Source organism: Cavia porcellus, unplaced genomic scaffold (assembly GCF_034190915.1).
Source record: "Cavia porcellus strain 051 isolate PalLab524CR breed Dunkin Hartley unplaced genomic scaffold, mCavPor4.1 scaffold_2, whole genome shotgun sequence".
NCBI classification, from domain to species: Eukaryota; Metazoa; Chordata; class Mammalia; order Rodentia; family Caviidae; genus Cavia; species Cavia porcellus.
This window is the reverse complement of record NW_026947485.1, coordinates 70,711,330-70,735,868: the sequence shown is the minus strand read 5'-3', so window position 1 is coordinate 70,735,868 and position 24,539 is coordinate 70,711,330. Positions and strand designations below refer to the sequence as shown.

Below are 24,539 nucleotides of genomic sequence, written 5' to 3'. Positions count from 1 at the left end.
GCCACCAAACCCAGCACAGACCATACTTTTAAGTGAAACAGACACACATTTAAATACTACATCATTGTTTTCCTGGTGTGAGAAACCAGAAGTGTAATCAAAGACCAAAATAGATGATAGGTAATTGGAAAGTAGGAAGAAAATGTTCAGATGGGAAAGAACAAGAAGAGGAAGGAAGAAAAGGAAAGAAAGGAAAAGAAAAGGGGAAAAAGAGAAACAGTCATAAATAAGGTGAAGGGAGGGGAGCAGAGGAGGCAAAACAGAATCAAGAGGTGTCAGACACAGGCACAGACTACATACAAAGAATGTGATCATTATGTATGGCACAAGTACCAATAAAATGGATTAAACAATAAGTCAAATGCTTTAAATTTCAAAACAACCCCTTTTAATTAGTAGTTATGCAATTTTCTGTTTAAATTACAACCACATACATGACACAAGTGCTTAGTAGAGACAGTGTTGAGTTTGAGTTGACATAATTTTAGCCAGAAGGCAAGAAACTTGGGTTTTGCTGCTGATAAACATGTTTGTCTGAGGCTGCTGGGTCAACTGGACACAGCTCACTTGTGCTGTTGTTAATGGCCTTGGAGACCTCAGTTTGAGAGCCACTGCTGTGAACCACAGCTCAAGGACAGAAACTGGAACAGATTAAGTGCATGAAGTGACTTGCAGGTAGGTGGCCGACTCTGCACATTTTTGTTCCTGAGACCAATTTCTAGGGGATGCCAAGAACAGCCATGTTTCATTTATTATTAACATACAGACATGAAGGAGAATGTTCTAAACCAGGTAATGACTATGACTAATCCAGCATGGATTATGAATTTCCTGTAGTCATCTGATTGCATCACATTAATTTCAACTTCAATCTTAGCTTTACTTTTCAATTTCCTTTCTCCTTCTCCCCCTGTGCAGCCCATGATGCCAAGTACATCACAAGTTCCTACAATTGCAATTAGGCAAATGTATCTTATCGCACCTTGGTTTGTGCACTTTAAGGATTTAGAATACAGCATGGGCAAGGAGACTCCAGCAAGATTTGAATTTGAAATGGGACAGATTCAAGCCAGTTCTAGAGCACTGACAGGAAATGAGTCTTGCTTTACTTTCAGAGTTTCTATAACTGTAGTAATGATCTCTGAAAGCTTTTTGTCCACGCTGATTTGGATGAAGTTTTCTGGGGCTGTCGGGGGCTCCAGAGTATCAAATTGGGACTGCAGTAACTCAGGGGGCATGAAATGTCCTTTCCTTTGGAGCAAGCGTCCAGAGATGGCCTTGAATGAGCCGCTCAGATGGATCACCAATAGCTGCACTTCCGCTGGCTTCTCTTCTTTTGACCCCCCATATTTTGGAGGTGCACTATCTTTTCCTCTTGTTAGGATGTCTCTGTACATTTTCTTCAGGGCTGAGCAGGCTAGAACCACGCGCTGTCCTGAGGCTGTATCTCTATTTTTTTCAAAGAAAGGAGGAAGGATAAAGATAGGAAAACTGTTTGCATTCTAGGTGGAGGACTCCTACTTTTCTCTGCCAGTAGGTGTTAGAAATTAAGTTTAAGCACCAGGTGTACTTGGCTTTAGGTTAAAGGTCAATGATTAGGGACTGCAGTCTTGGGCAAAGTTCACTTCCCAGGTGACCCTTGCCATTACTGGGGCTGCTCAGGTTAGCTGCCCACACAGCTGAGGTAAGGAAGTGAACTGAGGTGCCTAGAGCTAGTGGTATGCACCTGTGCCAGGCAAGCAGCTCAACCCAGGTCCACAGCTTCTCCCCACCCACTCTGCAGTCAAGATGGGGGAGCTGGGCAATTGCTGAAGAAAGCAGGAGAAGGGAGCGTGGGTCCCTCAGTGGGCAAGGCAAGCACGATGTGAAGTGCTTGCAGGGACGCACCATGGGGAAAACCTGAGGCAGCCTGACCCAGCACCAAGAAGCCTAAGGGAAGGGACTCGGGAAGTAAGAAGGTAAAGGCTGGCCTGAAGATCTGGTCAAAAGCTCTCTTCTGAACTCAAGAGTTTTGGCCAGGCATGATGGTGCATGCCTAGGATCCCAGCACTTGGGAGGCTGAGGCAGGAGGACTGCCATCAGTTCGAGGCCAACCTGAGCCACATAAGTTCAAGCATAACCTGGACTGCATAGGGATACCTTGTCTCAAAAAACAAAGCAAAACTTAAAAAGGTTCTAGAAGGTTCTGCTGGAGTTGGTCCACAGCAAGTTAAACTGGGAACATGGGGAGGCCATGCTTATCCTGGATCTAATCTGTGCCCTCCTGGCCAGAGTCCTGACTTCTGCTCCCACTGCTGGCCAGTACAGTTGTAAAGAGACTCCCAGGAGTCTACTGAGGACAGAGACCCAGCTGGACAGGTGCTCCCAAACCCTGAAGGCCCTAAATCCAAATCCTAGGCCCAAGTGAAAATTTGGCTCCCAGTCATGTCAGTAAGGTATGAAAAAAGCACTCTGAATTTGTAGTGGTAAACATACTGACTTCTATGGCCCAGATGGGTTAGGTTTGATAAAACACCTTCACTTTAGAAAGCCAGATTTACAACCCATTCCCTGCCCTTTCTTCATTCTCCAGTCCCATCCAGCATTCCCAGTAGGACCAGACTTGGGTGCAGATAGCTCAGAGGCATGATTTGGAGCTGGACAATGCAGCTCCAATCTTGGCAGCCAGTTACCTGCATTCTTATGAGTGGACCCGTGCTGGGTGTCACAGGTTGGTAGGGAAAGAAAGTGATGACTTAGATGGACTATGGCAGGGATGGCATTGGTTATTAGTTCTGATGATTACTGTGTGTAAGCTGTTGTTCTAAGTGTAACCCATGCACCATCGTATCTCCCACCATATTCTGTGAGCAGGAACTGTGTATGACTCATGTTATTCGGAAGAAAGCCCTGTGGAAGCCACGTGGCAGATGGGAACTCCCAGCTACGCCTCACCATGGAGCTGACAGAAGCATGGTCCCCAAAGCCTGGCTGAGCAGCTTGCTATCTGTGGCTGCTCAACATCAGCACCATTACTTGATAGAAGAGCACTCTATTTCTGGGATTCTTGCTTTCTCATCATCCAGTTGTGATTTCAGAGTGAATCTCCACTCTTTCTCTGATGGGGTTTTTTACTTTGGCTAGATCAGCTCTTACCTTAGTAAAACGTCATGCAAGTGGCAGAGCCACGGGATCCTGTCCTGGAATTAAAGCAGACGTAAAGGAACTTTTTACAAATGCTGTCATCCAGAGGGAGCTTTGTGCTTTTGAGAAGTAGATCGTGCCTAGGCTGAGGGGTCAATATACCAGGTCATGAGCCAAGAAATATTTTTTGGGCTCAGGTGTTGCCAGTTAATATACCCAGTTTTGCATAAGAATTGCTGGTCCTCCCCTCCTGGAGTCTGCATATTTAAACCTTGCTGTGGTTCTGATACACAACTGCACTGCATACATTCTCTAGGGCCACTTACAGGCAGACAAGACGTGACACACCCATGTCAGCTGTGCTCTGGTCCTATTGTCAAGCCCTCCAAAACCAACAATCTCCTCAGAAAGACGCATTATGAGAATTTTTTTTTTTTCCTTTTTTGCAGTGTTGGCATTGAACTCTGGGCCTCTGACCATAGACATGTGCTTTACTACTGAGCCACATCCCCACTGATGATTTTACTTTTGCCAAAGAGAAGACAGAGGAAGTTCACATAGCACACCCTATAGCGTCTTGCAAAAAAACCCCCCTCTTCTCCTTCATGGGGGTGCACTGTGAATACTGGCCATCCTACACTGAAAACAAAGACAAAAAACCTCTGTTAGGAAAACTGCAGCATATACAGAAAGCAGACTAGAGTACAAAGTGAACCTCTATATACAATTGATGCAGCTCGAGCAATTTTCCAGTCACAATTAGCTTTGTGTTATGCCCACAGCCATATCCTTTCCTCTGGGCCCTATCCTAAAGTATTTTACTGCTTACTCCAGAAACTTGATATACAGTATTTTTAACTTTTTCTCTTTTTTTGGTACCAGGAATTGAACTTATGATCTCATGCTTCCCAGGTGGGCACTTTGCCACTGAGCTGTATCCTGGGCCCTATACAGTATTTTTTGAAAGTCCTTACATTTAGGCATTTTGTTTGGGGTTTTGAACTTACATACTATGTTGAGTGTCTTACTTTCTTATAAAATAAAGAGGATAACTTTCCTTTTTTCTCTATTTTTAAAAACTGTTTATATAATTTTTTTTTTTTTTTTTTGGTACTAGGGATAACTCATGACCTAGTGCTTGCCAGGCAGGCGCTTATGCCGCTGAGCTAAACCTCCAGCGCCCCCCCCCCCTTTTTTTTAATCAGTACTGGGGATTGAACTCACGACTGCCTGCTTGCAAGGCAGGTGCTTATGCCGCTGAGCTAAATCCCCAGCCCCGGTTTGTCTTCTTCATCTTCTTTTTTTTTTTTTTTTTTTTTTTTTTTTTTTTTTGAGGCAGTCTTGCTATGTAGATCAGGCTGGCCTTGCACTTGCAGTAATCCTCCTGCCTCAGCCTCTTTATGCAGCTCCTGGGTTTTTAAAAAAATTTATTCTATTTTCTACTTGAACACTTAGCTTGTTACTTTTCATTTTTTTCTAAAAATGTATTTCTGCACCTGTCAATTTCCTTCTAGGTAATATTTTAACTAAGTTCTGTAAATTTTGATTAATAGTACTTTTTTATATACTTTTTATTACTTTCATTTTTAATTTGAAAATTATAGTTTTTGTTTTCCTATTTTATATTTAGCATTTCTACTCATTATAGGGGTTTTTGTTTTCCTATTTTATATTTAGCATTTCTACTCATTTTTGGTGATATTTGAAGATTTGTTGATTTATAATTCAACTGCATTTGGTAAAAAAATGTGATTGGCATGATATTCTTTGGGGATTATGGAAATGTCCTTTCTAATACAACACATGACCAATGACCAATTTTATAAATGTGTCACATGTACTTGAAAATATTTATGATTTATTTTTCATTAATGCATATATTTGGCTAGGTGCATTTGTGCAAACTTTCTATATCCTTACTAACTTCTTTTGTCTGCTAGTTCTCCACTGTCTTTGTATATGGCAGGAAATGTATTTTGCTCTTAGTTTTTATTTTATTTATGTGTTTATTTGTTGGTACTGGAAGTTAACCTATACCCTTTACACTGACCTACTGTCCTGGCCCTTTTTTTTGGTAAATTTTGAAACAAGGCCTTCCCAAGATGCTCAACTGCCCAGGTTGGGTTTGAACTTACCTTCCTACCTCCAGTCTCTACAATGCTGTGATTATGGTGTGTGCCACCACACGTGGTTTGCCCTTACTTTTTGGATAAGATTTTAGTTGGTGAAGGATTTTTGGCTGACAGTTACTTTTCCTTGACAGTTTGAATAATTATTCTATTGTATTTTGGGCCTCTATTGTTGAAAAGTCCTTTGGTGTTCTCAGCAATCCTCACACAGAAAACTTATTTTTCTTTTTTGCTGGCTTTCAGCAGATAAAAATCTCTTTTGTCTTTTATGTTTTACTGCTTTACTGCTCATCTTTCTCAGGATTTATTTTGCATATGTAATCTTGGTCTCATGCTCTGGGAAAAATGTGAATTACTATGTCTCTGAATACTGCCACTTATTCTGCTTGGATTCTTTTTAGCTATATGGAAAGCTTCTCATTTTATTGCCCATCTCTTATTTTTTTTCTTAAATACTAACTTTTTTGCTCTCTTCTGCAATCTGAGTGATATCCTCCAATCTGCCTGCTAGTTCACTAGTTTGTTTCTCCAGCTGTGTCTAGTTTACTGCTTAATTCATGCACTGATTATGTTTCATTTCTAACTTTGTATTTTCCTTTTCTTGTCCTCCATTCTGTTCTGCTTCTTGGAGTGCATCTTCTCCCATTTGTTTTCGTTGGCTTTTAATCTTGCCACTTTTGATTCTGACACCTGAGATTTTCTTATTTTGCTTTTGACCTTGGCTGTTTTTATTTTCTCATAATCTTTTCCTGTGCTCAAGTTTTCCCATTTCTTATTCAGAATAATTCAGTCTTCAATAAGCACAGGGTGGGGGTGGGGCTCCTGTATTCTTGGAGAAGAGTGTATTACTTAATGTCTACTATTAGCAAGATCTGACAGGACATTATTACGATCTTTACAACCTACAGCCAACTGTGCAGGAGAAAAAGATTCCTGGAGGGGCTATGTTGGCTGGTGGTGAACAGCAGGAAGAAGCGTGCCAAGGATTAGAGGTGGCAGGGATAATTTTTTTTAGATTTGACTTTGTTTTTAATTAAGTATTATGGTCACACACAAATTTGTGCTCATTTTCTACTTTCCCCACTTTAACTCTTCTAATAAGCTGACAGGAAGCACCACTACCAATCACACATACAACAGTAGTTTCAGTCTTGTGTTTTTAAATAGCTGTTTAAATTCCATCCTGAACTCAGTCTGATCCAAAGAATTCAAAAGTCAAGTCTAACTTGCTATTATATCATGCTAACTTTTAAAAGGACCTAACTTATAGATCAACTATAAAATGTGAGTAATGTTAAATGTTCTTTATTTGGTTTTATACCACTACACTAAAAATGCCTTTCAGTAAATAAAAGGCAGCACTTTTTAGATACAGGGAATTCTAATTAAATTGGCATAGTCAAGACCAAAAATATAGACACTGCTCCTCGTCTTCAACCATTCCCTTTAACAGGTTAATAAACACAAATTTAAACAGGGGAGTCTTGCTTGGTTTTGCGAATAAAGGATATCCCCAGTATTTAACAAGTTAAATAAAACTAAATATAAAACCAACTTTCATAGGTTTTGAGATGACATTTGCAATCTTTGTGAAAAGTCAAATGTTACAATCAAACCCAACTATGGCTGGGGATTTAGCATAAATCTGTGGCATAAGCGCCTGCCTTGCAAGCAGGCAGTCGTGAGTTCGATCCCTGGTACCGATAAAAACGAAAAAGACAAAAAAAAAAAAAAAAAAAAAAAACCAACCCAACCATGTATTTAGAAAGGAAAAACAGTGATAGTATTTACTGAACCGGAATTACTATAAAAACTTGAAAAAAATACCCATTTACCTACAAGCCAATTTTACTTAAATCAGGACTGTCCAACAAAAATATTCCGGGTGGCAGGGATAATTAACGGACTAAACTGTGCAGTATTTTGTATTTCTGGCTTTCAAGTTGCTCCTGGGGAGAGGCTGCCAAGTTCAATTCCAACACAAATTTGGATTTCCACTTTCTTCCCTCCACTTGTAGTGTTGCCTGTGTGTCCAGGGGGATCCAGACCTTATTGTGGGTGTTTTCAGTTCAGTACTTCAGATGTCACTCTTAGTCTACATTTTCTTTTCTTCTATCCTTTTTTATTTTCTTTTCTCTTTTGGTGCTGGAATTTGGCACAGGCCCTTGTGCATTGAGGCACATACTTTATCACTGAGTTACATCCTAGCCCTTGAGTTAATGCAGAAGTTATCACTGACTTCATCTTTATAAATTCCTTTCTTGTATTTCTCTTGCAGTTAGCCATGCTGTCCTACACCAGCATGAACCAGTGGAGATGAAAAGATAGTACTGCTATTAATAAAGACTTCAAAATTAGTTTAGTATTTTAGTTACACTGGGGATTCAACTTAAGGCCCTGAACATGACATTTTTGTTTAACTTCTTTGGTAAATTTACTAAAGCAGCAACTCTAACGGAGCCTGTAGCAGAACAGGGCACTGGGCCTCGAAGCCTCACATGTGAGCAGGTTTCTGCTCTGCTGTTTCTACCCCAGGGTTTCAGTGTCTTATGCTCTCAGCTACCCCCTCCCTTTTTCTTTCTTCTTCATACTGGGAATGGAACCCACTGCCTTTGTACCGAGCTAATCTCCAGATCTTTCTATATGTTATTTTGAGACAGAGTCTTGCCAGGTTGCCCAGGTTGGGTCAAACCTGAGATCCCCCTGCCTCAGTCTCCCAGAGTGTTAGGTTATACAGCCAGTCCTTTTCTTTCCCTTTAATCAACTATATAGTTTTCCTCTTGAGAATCACTTGTTTGGTGGATTACCAAGGTCCCTAATATCACAGGGACCTTTTGTGGTTAGGGAAACTCTCCTCACTGTGTGCCTTTGCCCTAGTTATTTCACTTCTCTGTGCCTCTCTTGTTTAGCTGTAAAACGGTGATCACATATAATTCATTAAGCTGCTTTGCGGTTTAAATAAGAAAAGGAATGAAGTCATATTAAGCATCACTTTTTGGCTGATTTAACATCCAAAAGACTATCTTCAACTTCCAATTTTTAGAAGTTTTAATTCATGAATTTGGTAAGCACTGGGATTTAATTACACAAACACTGAAATTTATTTATTTTTTTAAGTTTCAACTTAGCACTTATTGCACACTCCAATGGAATGTGCCCTCAAAATACAAAGCTTTGGACAAAATTTTACCCTGAAAGACTACTGTTATTAGCTGCATAAAAACTATTTCATGGAAACCAGAAGAGAACAATAATTTGAAAAATTGGTGACAATGGCTTGGAATGGATATTTTGCAAAAGCATTTAAGTTCATAAGCTTGGAAATTATAGTCACCTTAAAAAGATCTGTATTGCACCTAACAAGCCCAGTCCTGAGTCCTTAGATTCTAGCCATTTATTTATGTCTCTTTCATTTTTGCCACTTTCTGCTTGCAGCTTTTTCAATTTCCTCATCTCTATCTAGTTCACTGTCTTACTAGCCGCTACAACATACCTTTTCTGAGGAGCCATTTTAGCTAAGCTATTTCAAAAGCATGAAAAGTCCAAGTGATTGAGTGCCTTCACTTAGAAATTTATGCTAAGGAAATAGATGATTCCAGATTCTTAAATTACTGGAGTATTTTTACATTAGCATAACATTTAGTATGTAAATGTTTACCAGGGAACTGTTGGTTATCTTAAAATGCATACATAAGAAATTATTAAGCCATTAAAATTTGTTTTTCAAAGAGTATTTAATAAACAAGGCAGAACATATCCTAACCTGACATGTAATTTAAATTAATGCAAAACCATTTGTTCTCTGGGTAAAAAGCACCTGCTATTTGTGTGCACACTCAGTACAACTAAAAAACACTGTACTTATAATGTCATGACATCGTAATTTGAATAGAGGCCAAGTGTTAGATTTTTTTTTCCATGAGGGAAAAGAAAATTCTTTTAAAAATCATTTGAAGCTTGGACAAACAATCTACAGCTGTATTTCTCGCAACCCTGAGGGTTTGGAATGGATTTTGTAGCCTTCAAGATTTGGATGATACAAGCGAGGCTCCCACTAAGCCTGTAAGAGAGAACTTCTCAGCCTGTGTGTCTATCAGCCAGAATGTTGGCAGCAATCACAGCGCGAGCCCCGCAGCTGTTTCTACACACAGCCACTCTGCCCCACGCCCACCTCTGCTGCATCCATCTGCTCTCCTGTGTTCCACTCTAAGCCCACAGCTGAGCTGACTTGGAACATTCTCCTTGAATTCCATTTCCTAGAAATTGAAGCCAGAATTCTGAGCAAGGACTGTGGGAAGAATGAGCAGTGTATCAGCAAATACCTGGATTCCATGCAGGGCCCTGCTCTTTACACTGGCTTGTATTTAACCAGGGCTTATCCTACTACATTTAATCAGGACTACTGCACCTGGAATCACACAGCCACCATTGACAGCATTTTTGACACTCCTCAAGCCATCTCTCACTGTGTCTTTGAGTTGAGTGACCACATGTTTATTTGGTCTTTTGATTGATGTGACACAGTGGGATATAACCTTTCTTAACAAAAGTCCAGTGTATGCTCATGTCCCAAACAGGAGGACAGGATTTAGGTCATCAAAATAATTTAGAGCTATGCCACCAGGAGTAAGAGTCAGCCTCTATATTTCTCCCTTTAGCTCTATACAGGGCTACTATGGCTTCTTTTGATAGAGCACTAATGAAAAGGTGTCAACTGCTCTTAAGTTAATAACAAATTCTTCTGAATCACCACAGACATTTCTTTGCAGTTCTATTATTTTTTAATGGATTTTCATGAATTTTCTTTCAGTTTTTACTAGTTTTTCTCTCTTCTGCATTCTTGTATAAAAAACCCAGAATTCACTTTAAAAATTTTTTGTATTCCAACGAAACACTGCACATGAAGATGTATGAATTTCCCGCTATGTTTTTTATCTTGGGATGCTGTGGCCCCATGATCCAAAGTGAGCTCTCTGATTTAGCCTGTATGGGTTTCAGATTTATGTTTCATCTCCACAATCTCAATGTTGAATGGGCCAATAGGTCCATCTTTTCTCATGGCCAGAATGGCCTCTATTAAGACATCTGCAAGTTCAGCATGCACTTTGTGATGCAGAGATGTTTTGGCCACCTCTGTTAGTCTGGCCATTTCTCTGTTCACCTTGACTTGTTGCAAAAACTGCAAGGTCTTTTCCTTTGCAGCTTCAAAACCTTTGGTGATCAATCTAGAATGAAAACTGTTGGGAGCCGCCGACACCAGTCGCCTTACTTGGCGGACGTAGGGCCTGTGGGTGGGAGCGGAGCCTGAGCTAGATTGCCCCTCCCATCGAGTGAGTCAAGTTGGCGCCTGCTTCCTGCCCCCTGATTGCGCTGGCGACTTAAACAACCCGCTCTGTAAGATAGTCTGCCTAGCAACAACTGATGTTAGCCAATCAGCCCGCATCGCGCGCTTTGAACTGATTGGCCACTGTCACCCTATAAAAGTGAATGCCTCTCCCGCCACGAGACAGGAAGCACAGAGAGAGATAGAGAAAGTCCACCGGCGAGAAAGGGCTGGTGGCAGAGAGGAGGCCTCGCGGGGCCCACGCAGAGACAAATAAAGGCAAGGTTGCACACCGCCAGACTTTGTCGTGTGTCTTTCCTGCCGGCCGGGAGCGACCCCGACATTTGGTGGCCCGTACGGGGATCGAACCCGCGACCTTGGCGTTATCAGCACCAATTGTCGTGTGTCTTTCCTGCCGGCCGGGAGCGACCCCGACATTTGGTGACCCGCACGGGGACTGATCAACCCCGAGACACGGCGGTGGTGTGCAACGCTCCAGCGTGGTGCTGCCGGACAGGTGAGTTGGGGATAAGCCTGGGCTCTGGGTGGCGCGCACCTACAGGGCTTTTAGACTCCCCTCAGGCTCACGCGTAGGTGACGGGTTCTTTAAGTCACACGCGGTGAGTTACAGCCATTAGAGGTTAGAGATGGGTAATTTACCGAGCGCGGAGGCGCGGCCCTTGGTAAAGGCCCTTAGGAAGCTTTTAAAAGCTAGAGACCTCAGGGTAGGTCAAAAAACACTGAAACTATTCATAGCAGAGGTAGATAGGGTGGCTCCCTGGTTTTTACCCACGGGGCATTTAAACCTGCCGTCATGGGAGAAGTTAGGCGGGGACCTCGCTTCGGCGGAATTGGAAGGGGATATTTCGCCGGCTATTCGCCCCCTGTGGGAAATGATACATGCGTGCCTTGACTCCTATGCCGAGTTGCGCCGCGAATTGTGTGCGTGCGCCGCTCGAAAAAAGCAGAGAGAGGAAAAAGGGCCCCCGAGCGCTCTCTGGCGGGGAGGAGATAGAGAGCCATCCACTCCGCCCTGGAGCTCTTCTCCAGAAGCGGCTCTCCGCCAAGAGGCCGCTACAGGGAACCCTCCCTTCTCTCAGCCGGCACAGGAAGTGACGCCCCGTTCCACTCTGTCGCGACCGCCGTCCTATGACGTTGCGCCGCGGGGCGGACGGTATTTTCATGGGCGGCTACTCTGCCGAGCAGGCTGAGAAAAACGCCGGTTGAGGAAACGGGGGCTGGGGATTTAGCTTAGCGGCATAAGCGCCTGCCTTGTAAGCAGGCAATCGCGAGTTCCATCCCTGGCACCGATTAAAAAAAAAAAAAAAAAAAAAAAAAAAAAAGAAAAAGACCAAAAATAAAAAAAAATAAAAAATAAAAAATAAAAAACAAAAAGGGGGAGTAAGCCAAGGCCTGCCTCCAAAGGCGCGGTTATCTATGGCATGACAATGGATGGGCCCGGATCCGGTGGTTAGCTGGAACCGAGGCGCAGTTTGTGTTTTTCTGCAGGAATCGGGACGAGAACCACTGTGGGTCCCAGAGAGGTTGCGACAAGTCCCTCGACTGAAGATCAGGCCTGTTCCACCAGAGGCCAACCGCAGACCCAACAACAAGATGAGCCCTAAAAGAACTGCAGGACAATCCCTTTTTGGGGAGCCTGGAATGGCTTGCTCCCCTATGTTTTACCATTGTTAGGTCCCCTGTGCTCCTTGCTTCTGCTCTTACTTGTAGGACCATTCTTGCTCCGATGGGTTACATCATTTATTAATGGGCGCCTTGCGGCGGCCTGGCGTCAAGTACGCCTGGTTGCCCATGCGGCCCTGGCAGCAGCCCGTGATGGGCACAATGACCCCCAGGCTTACGCATGGCTCGCTCGACTGGCCTACGACTGGGTCTAGGTGTGGCGGGTCTTCCGCATTCCTTCCCTAATGACACCACACAGCAGGGTAGGTGAGTCAATGACGGGTAAGAGCGTGCCTCCCCAGCATGACTCGACCTAAGCCAGGCCCTACCCCATGGCGCACGAAAACCGCTGGATTACTAGAATCTGCCCAGATCTAGATGCCTCTCCGAGGGGATCACACGGAGGGGCATGAGTGCATGCCTATGTGCATCCAGGTTCCGTCCAGTTCACTCCTGGCCCTGGAAAAAGGACGAGGGTCTCAAGGCCTTGGCAGACCCGGGGGCGGCCGACCAGGGTCCAAGCCAAGGGCCTACGGTGGGCCTCAACACAGGGCATAAGCCTCTGCACTCGATCCAGGGCGGGCTGCGATGCATACATTCATTCAAAGTAAATAAAATAGGGGGAGATGTTGGGAGCCGCCGACACCGGTCGCCTTACTTGGCGGACGTAGGGCCTGTGGGTGGGAGCGGTGCCTGAGCTAGATTGCCCCTCCCATCGAGTGAGTCAAGTTGGCGCCTGCTTCCTGCCCCCTGATTGCGCTGGCGACTTAAACAACCCGCTCTGTAAGATAGTCTGCCTAGCAACAACTGATGTTAGCCAATCAGCCCGCATCGCGCGCTTTGAACTGATTGGCCACTGTCACCCTATAAAAGTGAATGCCTCTCCCGCCACGAGACAGGAAGCACAGAGAGAGATAGAGAAAGTCCACCGGCGAGAAAGGGCTGGTGGCAGAGAGGAGGCCTCGCGGGGCCCACGCGGAGACAAATAAAGGCAAGGTTGCACACCGCCAGACTTTGTCGTGTGTCTTTCCTGCCGGCCGGGAGCGACCCCGATAGAAAACCCTCAGAAATGTAAAGATGTCTGTTTCAAAGATGTTACCCAAAGATACGGACATTGGAAGTACTATCATCACCAGCTGTTACCTTGGGCTGCTGCTTTTGCTGCTCAGGAGGCTGCTGGGTATTGAATTTGAACTTTGAGAAGTGGCACACTGCTATCTTTTGTAAGAGCCAGAAATGAGCATCTTCATGGTTCCTGGAGCCCAAGCTGGTCCTTGACACATTCTGTAGCTTCCAAGCTGTGCTGCAGCTGGGCACAGGCCTCCCTGGACTTGGGGTTCAGGGTTCTCATCCAAACAGTTAATATAAGAAAGCACCAGAAAGAGCAGTGCTGTCTCCCTTGGAGGTCTGAGTTAAACAAGACTGCTCAAATGTAAATTAATGAAAATTAAATAAAATGCAAAAATCCAGTTCCTGGGTTGCATTAGTCATGTTTTAAAGAGCCGAAGAGCCGCATATGGCTACAATATTGGACAGCACAGCTGCAGGATATTCCAGTCTTGGAGACAGAGCCAGCTGAGACAGATGCTCCACTTGGGCTGGGAAACATTCCAAGGCAATGCTGCTGGTGTTACAGAACTTCCAAGTTGCCAGTCAGCAAATCCTCATGTCCCAGGCCCATGCTGTCATCGGAACCAGCAGGGATGCCCAAGCACGCTTCAGCCTCAGAGGCTGTTTGAAACAAGGTCACTTTTAAAAAAAGAAATTTTCCTGATTATAAATGTAATATCTATATCTATATAGAAAACCTTGGAAGTACTAAAAATTTTATGCACAGAATGCAGCATTCTTTGTCCTCATCTTCCAGAAATATCTACTAATTGAATTTTGTCATTTTTCTTCTTTTCTGGGGTGGTGGCACAGAATTATTCTTTCCACATACATCCTCTCCTCTGCATATTTAATCAACTCCCTACCATCCTGCCCACTCATTCTTTCCCTCCTTCTCTCTGCCTCTCGCAGTGTTCTGGCATTTTCCCACCACCTCTCTTCCCCTTCTTCTTTTACCCATCAGCCTCTTCCAGCACTCATTATTCTCTAATGTTTCTACCAGACACTAAAACCACCAGCAAGGGAACCTTCTGTAGCTCTAGCTTGACTTCTGATTCACTGCATAAAGAGAATGCACTGCCCCATGCCCCCAGTTCTTGATGTTGGGATTCTCGTGAGTGACATGACCTTCAGTATCAGAGCCAGCATGCAAGGATGCTAATTTGGGTTGTTTCCCCCTCCTCTTCCCATTTTTGTTGGGTTTGGCTTTTGTCGTTTCTCCTCCACAGCAATGTTTGGCGGGTGTGCTGATTCAGTATCTCCTCCTCCTGGTCCCATCTGTAATGAGATACAGATCCTTCCTGCAGGTGAGCTAACTGGTAATCCACTGAGCTTTTCCACCAAGCTGAGATCCCTGTGAGGGATTCCATGTTAAGCACTGGGGCTAGAAATGCAAGTGTGCCTTCCCCGCGCACTATCTGATTCACACAGAGTGGCACTAGGTGCCAGGACAATGGGAGCCAGGCGAGCTGGGACCTGGACCCTCACTCCTAGTCGCCGAGTTGCGTCCAGAGTGAGAGTCAGGTGCTGCCCCACCTCCTTCTCTCAGTTTGCAATTTGTGTCTCTCTGAGGTCTGCCTGGCTCTATAGTTTCTGCCAGATGTTTTTAGGCTTGCAGTCGGCAGAGCAGCGCCCTCATCATGGTTTCGCTTTCCACAGTTTCAGATCAAACATGGTCCAAAAATATTAAACAGGAAATTAAAGAAATAAATAATTCCTAAATTTTAAATGACTTTTCTATAGTTATAATTGCTGTATTTTATTACCTATCATTTAGTTACTATTAATCTTTTGCTGTGCCTAACTTACCAATTAAACTCTATCACTGACATGTATACACAGAAGCAGGGTATATGCAGGATTTGGTATACTCCATGGCTCTAAGTACCCTGTGGGGGGCTTGGGATATGCTACCTATGGATAAAGGGCAAATACTCTTTCTTCTAGTAGCCAGTAATCTTTTCTCTTGTGTATAACTTTCTCTCCTGAATTCTACCTACCACATTCACAGTGGTTGCTTTTTATGTATGTGTGTTACTGGGCCTTGACTTCAAAGCTACATCCTCAGCCTCTTTTATACTTCTGCGACAGTTCTATTAAGTTTGTAAACTGCCCAGGCTTGGCGTGAACCTGGGATCCTCCTGCCTCAGCCTCTCAGAGTGCTGTATTATAGGTGAACACCATGACTCCCAGCTCATACTTCCTACTTAAAGAAGAAATAAATTATTCACACTCATCAAAGAGAAATATAATACCTGCACAGTTGCACTTTATAGATTCTGTGAAAGTCATATTTAAATATTCTTGAATGTTACCCACGTTTTATATCACTTAAGAGTGTGTGCGCGTGTGCAGGGGTGCACCATAAGTACTAATAAAATTATATTTGTTGAATATTTTGAGCAAAATGCTGTGTACATTATTCCCATGTTCTCATTTAATCCTCCTGGAACTCAACTGATTAGGTCCTGTTGCCATTTCTGCTTCACAGGAAGAAACTGAGGCACAGAAAGACAAAACCACTTGCCAGCCTGTGCTGGGCCCAGGGGCCACAATTATGTTTCTTATTTCTCATATAAGATCACCATCCTGTCTAGATTATTACTTGCTATCTTTTATAGTTCCCTTGCCCCACTTCCTAAAGCCAGAGTTAAACACTACAAACTGAATTTTGATGGCTCAAGGCTTGAACTTACGCTGCACCCTGCAAGATAAGACCATTTGGCCTTCGGTCCTTTGGGACAGGCCACAGGATGGTTAGGGACTCGGTGATTCAGGCACAGCACAGGGAAGGACCAAGATGGCACAGGCACAGCTGGGGGCAGCTGAGGCCACTAAAGCTGAAAACAGGTGTTAGTCTTTGGCTGTTCCAAGTGTTCCTGCCCCTTTGGACACAGCACATGGCAGGCCCTGCCAACCTCTCCCAGGCATAGCCAATCATGCCAGCAAAGCTGCAGTCTATCAGCCTGCGACGCTCAGGGACATGGCCTGTGGCTCTGCACGAGGGGAACGCTATTGGCTCATTTACTCTAAGACATGTCCCAAACACTTCTGCATTTACTGCCTGTCAGGCCTGGAGGTACAATGGTAACAGAGAAAGCCAAAGTACCTGCCCTTCTGGGGACAAAGTCTAGTTGCAAAGACAAATATTAACTGAATTCTCAGAACATCAGTTACTGAGTTGCAACTGGGCCTTGGGCAATAGACAAGTGGTGCCCAGAGTTCTTCAGTCAGGGATGACTAAGGTCTGCAGGGTGAGCGGGTTCCCTTGGGGAAGAGGGAAGGATGAACATTCCAGGCCAGGGGCAATGCTGCTCCAGAAGGGACTGAGGGGGGCTGGGTGGCTCGTGGAAATAAGGAGCACGCAGAGCACCTAAGGGAGGCTGAGGCCAGACTACGCATGGCAGACCCTGCCCACGCTGGGACAGAGGAGGCACTGCCCCACTGCTGAGTTTCTAGGAGGGCTGGGCAGAGCTAGCAGGGCCCACTGCTACCTGGCGCCTTGGGCACCTGCACATGGGTTACTCCATAACTCACGAAGTGCTGCGAAACTGCAGCCTCGGTCACTGAGGTGGAACTGTTGGCTGGACATGGCTATCCTTACCTGGTCACTCAGTGGTATCCCCTTTCTCATCTTCGCTCGGTTCTCCTCAGGGTGGTAGTCGTCTGCATCATAAAATTTCCAGCCCAGCTTGAGGAACAAAGGAAAGGGGGTCTGAGACAGGCTGAATGGCTTTTGGGACAGCCACCGTGGAGTGAATTATCAACAGATGTAGAAACAATCCCACCAGCCTCTTCCAATTACCAGCCCAAGGGTGTCCCCATTCAAGAGAAGAGAGGAAGAGCTTTGTGATGCCATTTACAGCCTCCATCTCTGGGCTGAGGCAGCCCTGTTTTCATTCTTCTTTACTTGTATTCACCAAGCTGCCCCAGTGGCTTCAAGCAAGCAGAAATGTGTGCACAAACCATTCCAGGCCAGAGGAGAGAGGAGCAATGAGACACAGCACAGGATGTGCACCAGGGAGGCTAGGAATGGCTACCTCAGAAGCCAGCATGGCACCCACGGTTGACCTGTGGAGAGGACAAAAATGTCTAAGTCACTGCCCTTGTCAATGTGTGTGGCGCTTCTTTCTTTGCTAGGATGCCTGGCAAGCAGATGGATGCCACCCTGGGTGACTAAAGCCATGATGCCCTCAAACCCGACCAGCTTGGAGACTGGCCTTTGCTTTTCTCTAGAAAAATCAAGAGACCTAATTAGCCAGATCTCTCTACACCTTTTCCAAAAGTCAATATATCCGATTTCATTACCCTGAATCATCAGTGTTATAGTGTCTGTTGCATAGGTGCTTATCCTTTGAGAGAAAATACTGAGTAAAGTGAGAAAATTATGCTGAGGATGTTAGAGAAGCAGATGGCGGGGGTGGTGGTGGGGGTGGTGGTGGTTAATCCCTGGCAGTACCTGTATAATGTCTGGGTGGACTCAGTAGCACCACAGCACTGTCTGGGTTTAAGTGATATGCTCTTACTAAAGGGCCTGACCCTGAGACTCGATTGACCAGAACTTGCTAAGATGCCAGCCCAGGGTTCTCTGCAGAGCATCTTGCAACAGTCTGCTTCAGTCAGTGGAAAACTCAGGGCCAGAGCTTCAGAGTGGTGATCTGAGCCGCAGCCAATGTTCCACTACTAAATGACTGCCTTCTGGGCAACTGGCATGCTCCTCTAGTCCTCTGCTGTCTCAAGGGGAACTGAGCTACATCACTTCTCCATTCACTGGTGTTTCCTTCAGTAGCTGATCTTTATTGAGTGCCTCTGATTGGCTGGGAATATAGCTCAGCAGCATAAATGCGTGCCTGGCAAGTGCAAGGTCATGAATTTGATTCCCAGTACCAATAAATAAATAGATAAATAAATAACTAGACAAAAGATAAAGAAAGTCTGTGTGGTGGCATACACCTTGCATGCCCCTGGTTCCCAGGACATCACGGTGAAGCCTCAGAGATGTGTTTTCAAACATCCTGCAGCTCAATCTAGTGCTGTGGGTAAGAAGAATCTGGCAGACACTGATACAATTTCTTTTTCTTTTTTGTCTTTTTCCTTTTTTATCGGTACCGGGGATCGAACTCAGGACTGCCTGCTTGCAAGGCAGGCGCTTATACTGCTGAGCTAAATCCCCCGCCCCATTGATACAATTTCTAAAGTGTTGCCCTAATTCTTGTCACTCAAATATCCACATTCAAAATTTTTAGTGTATCCTTACACCAGTTCATCAGGTCCTTTCTCTTACATTTTGCTTGCCATCCCTATAATTACTCATTTGATATTTTTATTTAATTACTTCACTTTTAAAAATTAAACAAAGTGGGTTAAAGTCTTTTTCCTTCTCTTACAAAAGTATCACTGCTTGCCTTAAATAGAATGTAACAAAAAATGTATACGATGAGAACAAAATAATGTGATGAAAGTCTAGCTAAATACTGTTTTCTAACTTGGATCTTGTATCTGTGTATATGCGCACGTGTGTGTGTCTTTTTGAGACAAGGTTTCACTATGCAGTTCAGGCTGGCCTTGAACTTACTTTGTAGACCAGGCTGGCCTTGAACTCGCAGCAATCCTGCCTCAGCTTCCCAAGTGCTGGGACTACAGGCCTAGTTTTCTCTCTTTTGTTACAAAAGTTGAAGGCACATTTGTACCAAACTGGAGACCTGATCCTTGGGCACCGGAACATCCCCATTGCGTTCACTCTGGTAAAGGCCTCACAGGTGACATGCTGCAGCTCAGTGGGGGAATCGCTGGACCAGGGGAACTTGACTATGCACAGGCCTAGTTAGATGAACTGGGAGCCAACAACCAGCCACCATGGATAATCCAAAGGAAGAGACATGCTGATTCTGGGTGAAGACTTGGGTAGGAGATAAGAGGAAAAGGAAAAGGCAGGCCTGTGCTCCATTTAAACTTCCTGAACCATGGAACATCTGGACTAATGAACTGAGTATCTACTAGAAGCCCAGCAGGAAACAGGTGCAGGTTGGCTCACAGGAAATGGTCAGATCTAAGCATTACAAACTAAAGCAGGCCCAAGCATCTCTCAGTGTTTTGGTCTAAATCAGGACAAAGAACTTAAAAACATAGCCGTTTACTGAGACAGAGGGAAAGGATAAAGAAGCAAGTTTTCAAAGTTTTAAGTTTGCTCCATGAGAAACGGAAGATAGCTTCATTAACACTTTAAAAAATGCTGGACATTTTGGTGCACACTTGTTTCCAGCACTGAGGGAGACTGAGGCAGGAAGATGTAGAGCTCAAGTGCTATCTGAACAATATAGAGAGTCCTTGTTTCAAATTAAAAAGGGGCTTGACACAATGATGCACATCTATAATCCCAGATTATAGGCTAAGGCAGGAGCGTTGCTGTGAATTTGAGGCCAGTCTGGACTACATAGCAAAACCCTTTCCCAAAAAAGGGGGGAAAAAAAAGAAAGGAAAAGGGCTGGAGGTGTGGGTCAGTGTTAGAGCACCCCTGTATCCCATCTCCAGTACTGAAAATAAGATTTTAGAATATTAAGACAACTGAGTTCTTGAACAGCTTTCTATGGCCCAAGTCAACCCTTGGGCTGGTGCGGGGACTTCCCTTGTGTTATGGCCCCCACGCACCACCTCCTGTGTCCAATTTGCAGATGGGTCAGCCTTGCTGGGCCTGCCCAAGGAAGAAAAAGACAACCTGAAGCAAGTGAATGTATTAATAAAGTAAAAAATGAAACAGACAGATTAATAAACAAGCCAGGAAGGAGACAGTGAGTGGAGAACAGCAATATAACAAACTCTGCCAACCATTTTTTTTTTAACATTTTTTCAGAAGAGGTCAGAACTGATCACCAAAGGCCCAAATTTTAACTACCCACAAGTGCTGGCACACCTTGGAGAGGAAGAGGTAGGGGCAGCATGATTTGAAGTGACAGAATTTGAAATTAGATCAGGTTAAGGAATAGATGTTTATCTCAATTAAAATCATTACTTTGAAAATAAAGTTCTCTCCAAAAAAACTTTATCTGAATGAGAGTGGTTTCTTCCATTGAGACCAAATGGAAATCTGGAAAGGACTTGACAAAATGTTCAGGTTAAACATAGAATAAAGCCAGCAGGAAGACGTAGCTTGAAGAATCAGAGATCTTCTTTCCCTGGTTTCCTGACCACTGTGATGCACGCACAGGGGTTACGAGAGGTCAATGCAGTGCGACTGGTTCCCAGTATGGGTGATGAGGGTGGGAAGGAGAAGGTAACAATAAAGGACTGGAAGACATTGATGAAGGGGGGTGATAGAGGCCACGAAGATGATGACAAAAGGGAGAAAGAAAAGGATGATGGAGATAACTAATTGAACACTGATGGATTCCAACCTTTAAAAAGAAAATTTCTTCCACTTCCTGGGACCAAGTTACAGTCTCCCCCGCCCCACCCCTGTGCTCAGCTGTTCTGTTCCTGAGGTCTCTTTTCTCAAATACTATGGTTCTTACATCAACGAGAAACCTTGAACAAAATACAATGTCAAAGAAGCTCCATACCTTTTGTCTAAATTCACTTTTACCCCTTTCTGTCTCAATACAGTCTGGGGAATCAACACCACAGTGCTCTGTAGGGCAAAAAGAAGACCTTTGTGCTGGCTGTCCTCTGCTGCAACTGCAGGATGCTTGGTCCCGTGCAGCAGTGCACGGAATTCTAGCTTTCCCCTTCTTTCCCTGTATACTGCGCTTGGAGACTCCACAGTATCTCTGTGAATATGGACAATTAGTTTTTACGAACATGTCCCTTAGCGTTACCAACATGTCTCTTATTTAAAAAAGAAAAAATAACTTTATAAAAGTGGGGCAGAGAAGGTCAGCAGCAGGTAGGATGGAGATGTTGGGTGGGTTAAGCTGGCATTTGACGACATGGAGAAGTCATGTGCCTCTGGCACATTTAAACATCATGTTCATAGACATCCTTGTGGTTTATGATGACTTTTAAAATAAAATTGTCTTCCTACGAAAGCAAATTTTTTTTTTTTTTTGGTCTTTTTCCTTTTTATCGGTACCAGGGATCAAACTCAGGACTGCCTGCTTGCAAGGCAGGCGCTTATGCCGCTGAGCTAAATCCCCAGCCCCCGAAAGCAAATGTTTTTAAAAAATGAAAACTAAAACTGCTGATGTTCATTTTCAGTCAACAGTGTCACACTGTAACTATAAAGCACCGCCATACTGTTCTGTACGTGCCGTCACCCTGGTAACCTGTTTGCTGTGTTAACCTTTGTTCCCTTTGACAAGGACAATTGTCAGTCGACCTGGAGTTACCTATATTCCTCTCAACCTTTGTCCCCCTTTTGTGAAAGATAGTTGCTCCTGAAATTAGTAGACAAAGGACTGTAAATTCTTGTAAAGGAAATGGCTGACCACCAACTATGAAACTTCTCTGCCCTCAAGCAAAGGGAAACAAAGGTCTTCTTCATTTACTTTGTGATTGTTCTTTCTATAAAAGTCTGTCAATATTTTAAGCCAGTTACACAGCTTTGCAAACTCCAACTGCACTGGTGTTGCTGGTGCCAGGATAAATAAAAGCACTCTTTTTTCTTTAAAAAGACATCTTGCCCCGTTTTTTGGACAACATTTTGGGGTCTCGTTTTTGGGTTACAACAAACAGATATTTACTGAGTACTTCCTGTGGGTAGAACTGTCTGGACACTATCAGTGAACAGAGAATATTTAGTTTCTTCTGTTCACATGGCAGGGGGAAGCAGTGGACATGGTACTGGACATTGTAAACAGGTAAACTTACTACTCTATATCACTTCATTTCAACACTGCTTTAGATACACCCTTCTGTTATATTGTTCTCTTAATTAGGCTGTAGCAGTTCTTTTTCCAAATGTCATAATATATAATTAAAAATTCTGCAGGATTCAAACAGGGACTCACAAAGTCACCAAAGAACTCAGTATTGCTACATCCTATGACTAACATAATTCATTCAATCATTTTTAGTACTCATTCAGGGATACCTGAAACATCTCTCTGACCTTTAACCACAGCGAGCTCCAGGGCTCAGTTCGAGGCTAGCTTCAGTATTTATCCTCTCTTCTTGATCTCGCATGTTAAGTTGTTAAATACAACCACACCCAAAATTCCCATATTTTCACTTGAAGTTCTTCCCAATTCCAGACTTGGATACCTAACCATCCCTTGACAAATCCACTTGAACACCTAACCCCAAGTTCCTGATACTTCTGCAAACCTGCTCCATCTACTGTTTCCCAACCTCAGCCTGAAGCTACTCCCTCTTCCAGTTACCCAGACCTAAAATTTAATTCACACTCCACTCCTCCCTTGTACTCATACCCCACGTACAATCTACAAACACATCATTTTGCCTTTCCTTCCAAACACTTCTGGAACACAACTGCATCTTAGGGGCTGTGACTTCATCTCCATCTCTCCTCCCGGTTGCTGAACCAGGATGGCTTCCTTCTGCTTCCTGTAGCTACCCTATAGGGTGGATCCCTCACTTTCAGATTAGTCTTCCTTCAGTGCACTTTCTCACCAGTCTTTCCTGCTCAGCTTTTTCCCCTAAAGCAATTGTCTGCAGCTGGTGCACTCTGCATGTACTCTGCCTGCCACACAGGAATGTTATTAATTCTCTTTGTTCATTATATGACAAGGACAAACGGTAAGGGTTGGGCTCTGTGGACAGCTACTGAACACACTAATATCCCAAGCTGTGAACACAGTGGTTTAGGCCATTCTAGTCCGGTCAAAGATTACAGGGGTGCACCGATGGCAAACCTCACACAGCCAGGCATCCTGAGAACCAACGCTCATCACACATTACCGTGACAGGTCCACAACCTCAGTGTTTTCAACTCATACAAGAGCTGTCAGGGATTTGGGGCTCCGCTTTGTTTTGTTTTGAGGTGCTGGGTATCCAACCGAATGTGCTAGGCAAGAGCTCTAACACTGAGTTACACTCCAGTCCTGGGCTCTACGCTTTATTTTCAATTGCAATTTTAAATCTCCTGTCTTTGAGGCTAAATCACAGTAATAATGGGAAGCTACAGATACATTATTGAAGACGCCTTCACAGATTTCCAGCCACACACGCATTTCCTGTTTCTGAAACTCTGAGAAGGGCCATAGAAGGTTACGTCTCAGCCTGTGTCTTATACTCCTGCGGCCGGATCCCGCTGCGGCTGTGTTTTGGGACAAAGGCGCGCGGTCTGGTCCTGGTCGTCAGAAGTCAAAGGCGGACTCCTCGGTGCCCAGGAGCCCCGGGTTGCGCGGGCCGGCCCGGGGGTCCCGGGTCTCTCGGCGGATGCCCTCCCGCCTCGCGGACGGCTGAGCTCCCCAGAGCCTCCCTTCCGCACCCGGAGCCCAGACCTACTTTCCCGCGCCGCTCACGCCCATCACCAGCAGCGCGCTGGGAGCCGCCATGATCCAGCCGGCGCAGCTCCGCGTCTACGGCACGCAGGCTCCGCCCCCGGCGCAGGGACGGGTCCGCCTGTCGAGCCCCGCCCACCCGCAGCCTGGGTCCCGCCCACCCGCAGTCCTAATCCCTTTCACTCTCACCCTTGGTCCCTCCCACCTGCATTTCCGGCTCCGCCCCGCACCCGAGTACTAGGAGACCGTGGGATTGCCCGACCCGCGCTTCTCGCGGGACTCTTTCCCTGACAGTCTGGAACCTCCTGCTCGTCCTCCACCCTGTCTTTCATTTATAAAAATGTGCCCACAAAAAGAATAAATTCCCACTTTCCCACACAACGAGGCCATCCGCCTCCCGTGTGGGCCGTGTGACTGCTGGGAGCTGAGGTGGCCGTGTCCGCACCTCGGCCTCTGCCTCGCGGCAGGTGGCAGGTGGCCCTGGGGTCCGCTGTGGAGCCGCCCGCCGCCGCAGCTCCCGGCTCTTACTCTCTGCCCAGCGCCTGTCAGGGAGGCCGCTGGAGAGGAGGAACGCGCTCCGCGAGGCCCCTTCCCTAGACGGTGTTTGAACTGTGAATTATTTAGAATATTTGGTTTAAAGTACTTCTGAGACATCTTGCACCACCAATTCTGTTTACCAAGTCCTGACTACTCTCTGTCCCAGAAAACAGTTAAGGAGAGAGAAACGCATTTATTTAATGACTATTTCCATTTTCTCTGCCTTGACTTCGTTGG

The 24,539-nt window shown here is 44.9% G+C and overlaps 1 protein-coding gene and 2 pseudogenes across 4 annotated transcripts; 1 reads left to right on the top strand and 2 right to left on the bottom strand.

Annotated features, from left to right (window-relative positions):
* Nucleotides 1–365: 365 nt before the first annotated feature.
* Nucleotides 366–23,896, bottom strand: Idnk (IDNK gluconokinase). Of its 4 annotated transcripts, none has more exons than XM_013158172.3 (5): nt 23,770–23,896; nt 17,409–17,439; nt 16,973–17,059; nt 3,136–3,179; nt 366–1,449 (listed from the first exon to the last, which is right to left on the bottom strand). In XM_013158172.3, exons 1-5 carry the CDS (start codon nt 23,817–23,819, stop codon nt 1,065–1,067), a joined length of 597 nt encoding a protein of 198 aa, XP_013013626.2. In that variant the 5' UTR covers nt 23,820–23,896; the 3' UTR covers nt 366–1,064. The 4 variants fall into 4 exon arrangements, with proteins under 4 accessions (XP_013013626.2, XP_063099612.1, XP_063099615.1 ...); XM_063243542.1 differs by having other exon boundaries at nt 17,335–17,439; nt 23,770–23,887; XM_063243545.1 differs by lacking the exon at nt 17,409–17,439 and having other exon boundaries at nt 23,770–23,889.
* LOC134474809 (T-complex protein 1 subunit zeta-like) lies at nt 6,258–10,581 on the bottom strand (annotated as a pseudogene).
* On the top strand, nt 19,945–20,903 carry LOC111758395 (protein SET-like; annotated as a pseudogene).
* Nucleotides 23,897–24,539: the final 643 nt, after the last annotated feature.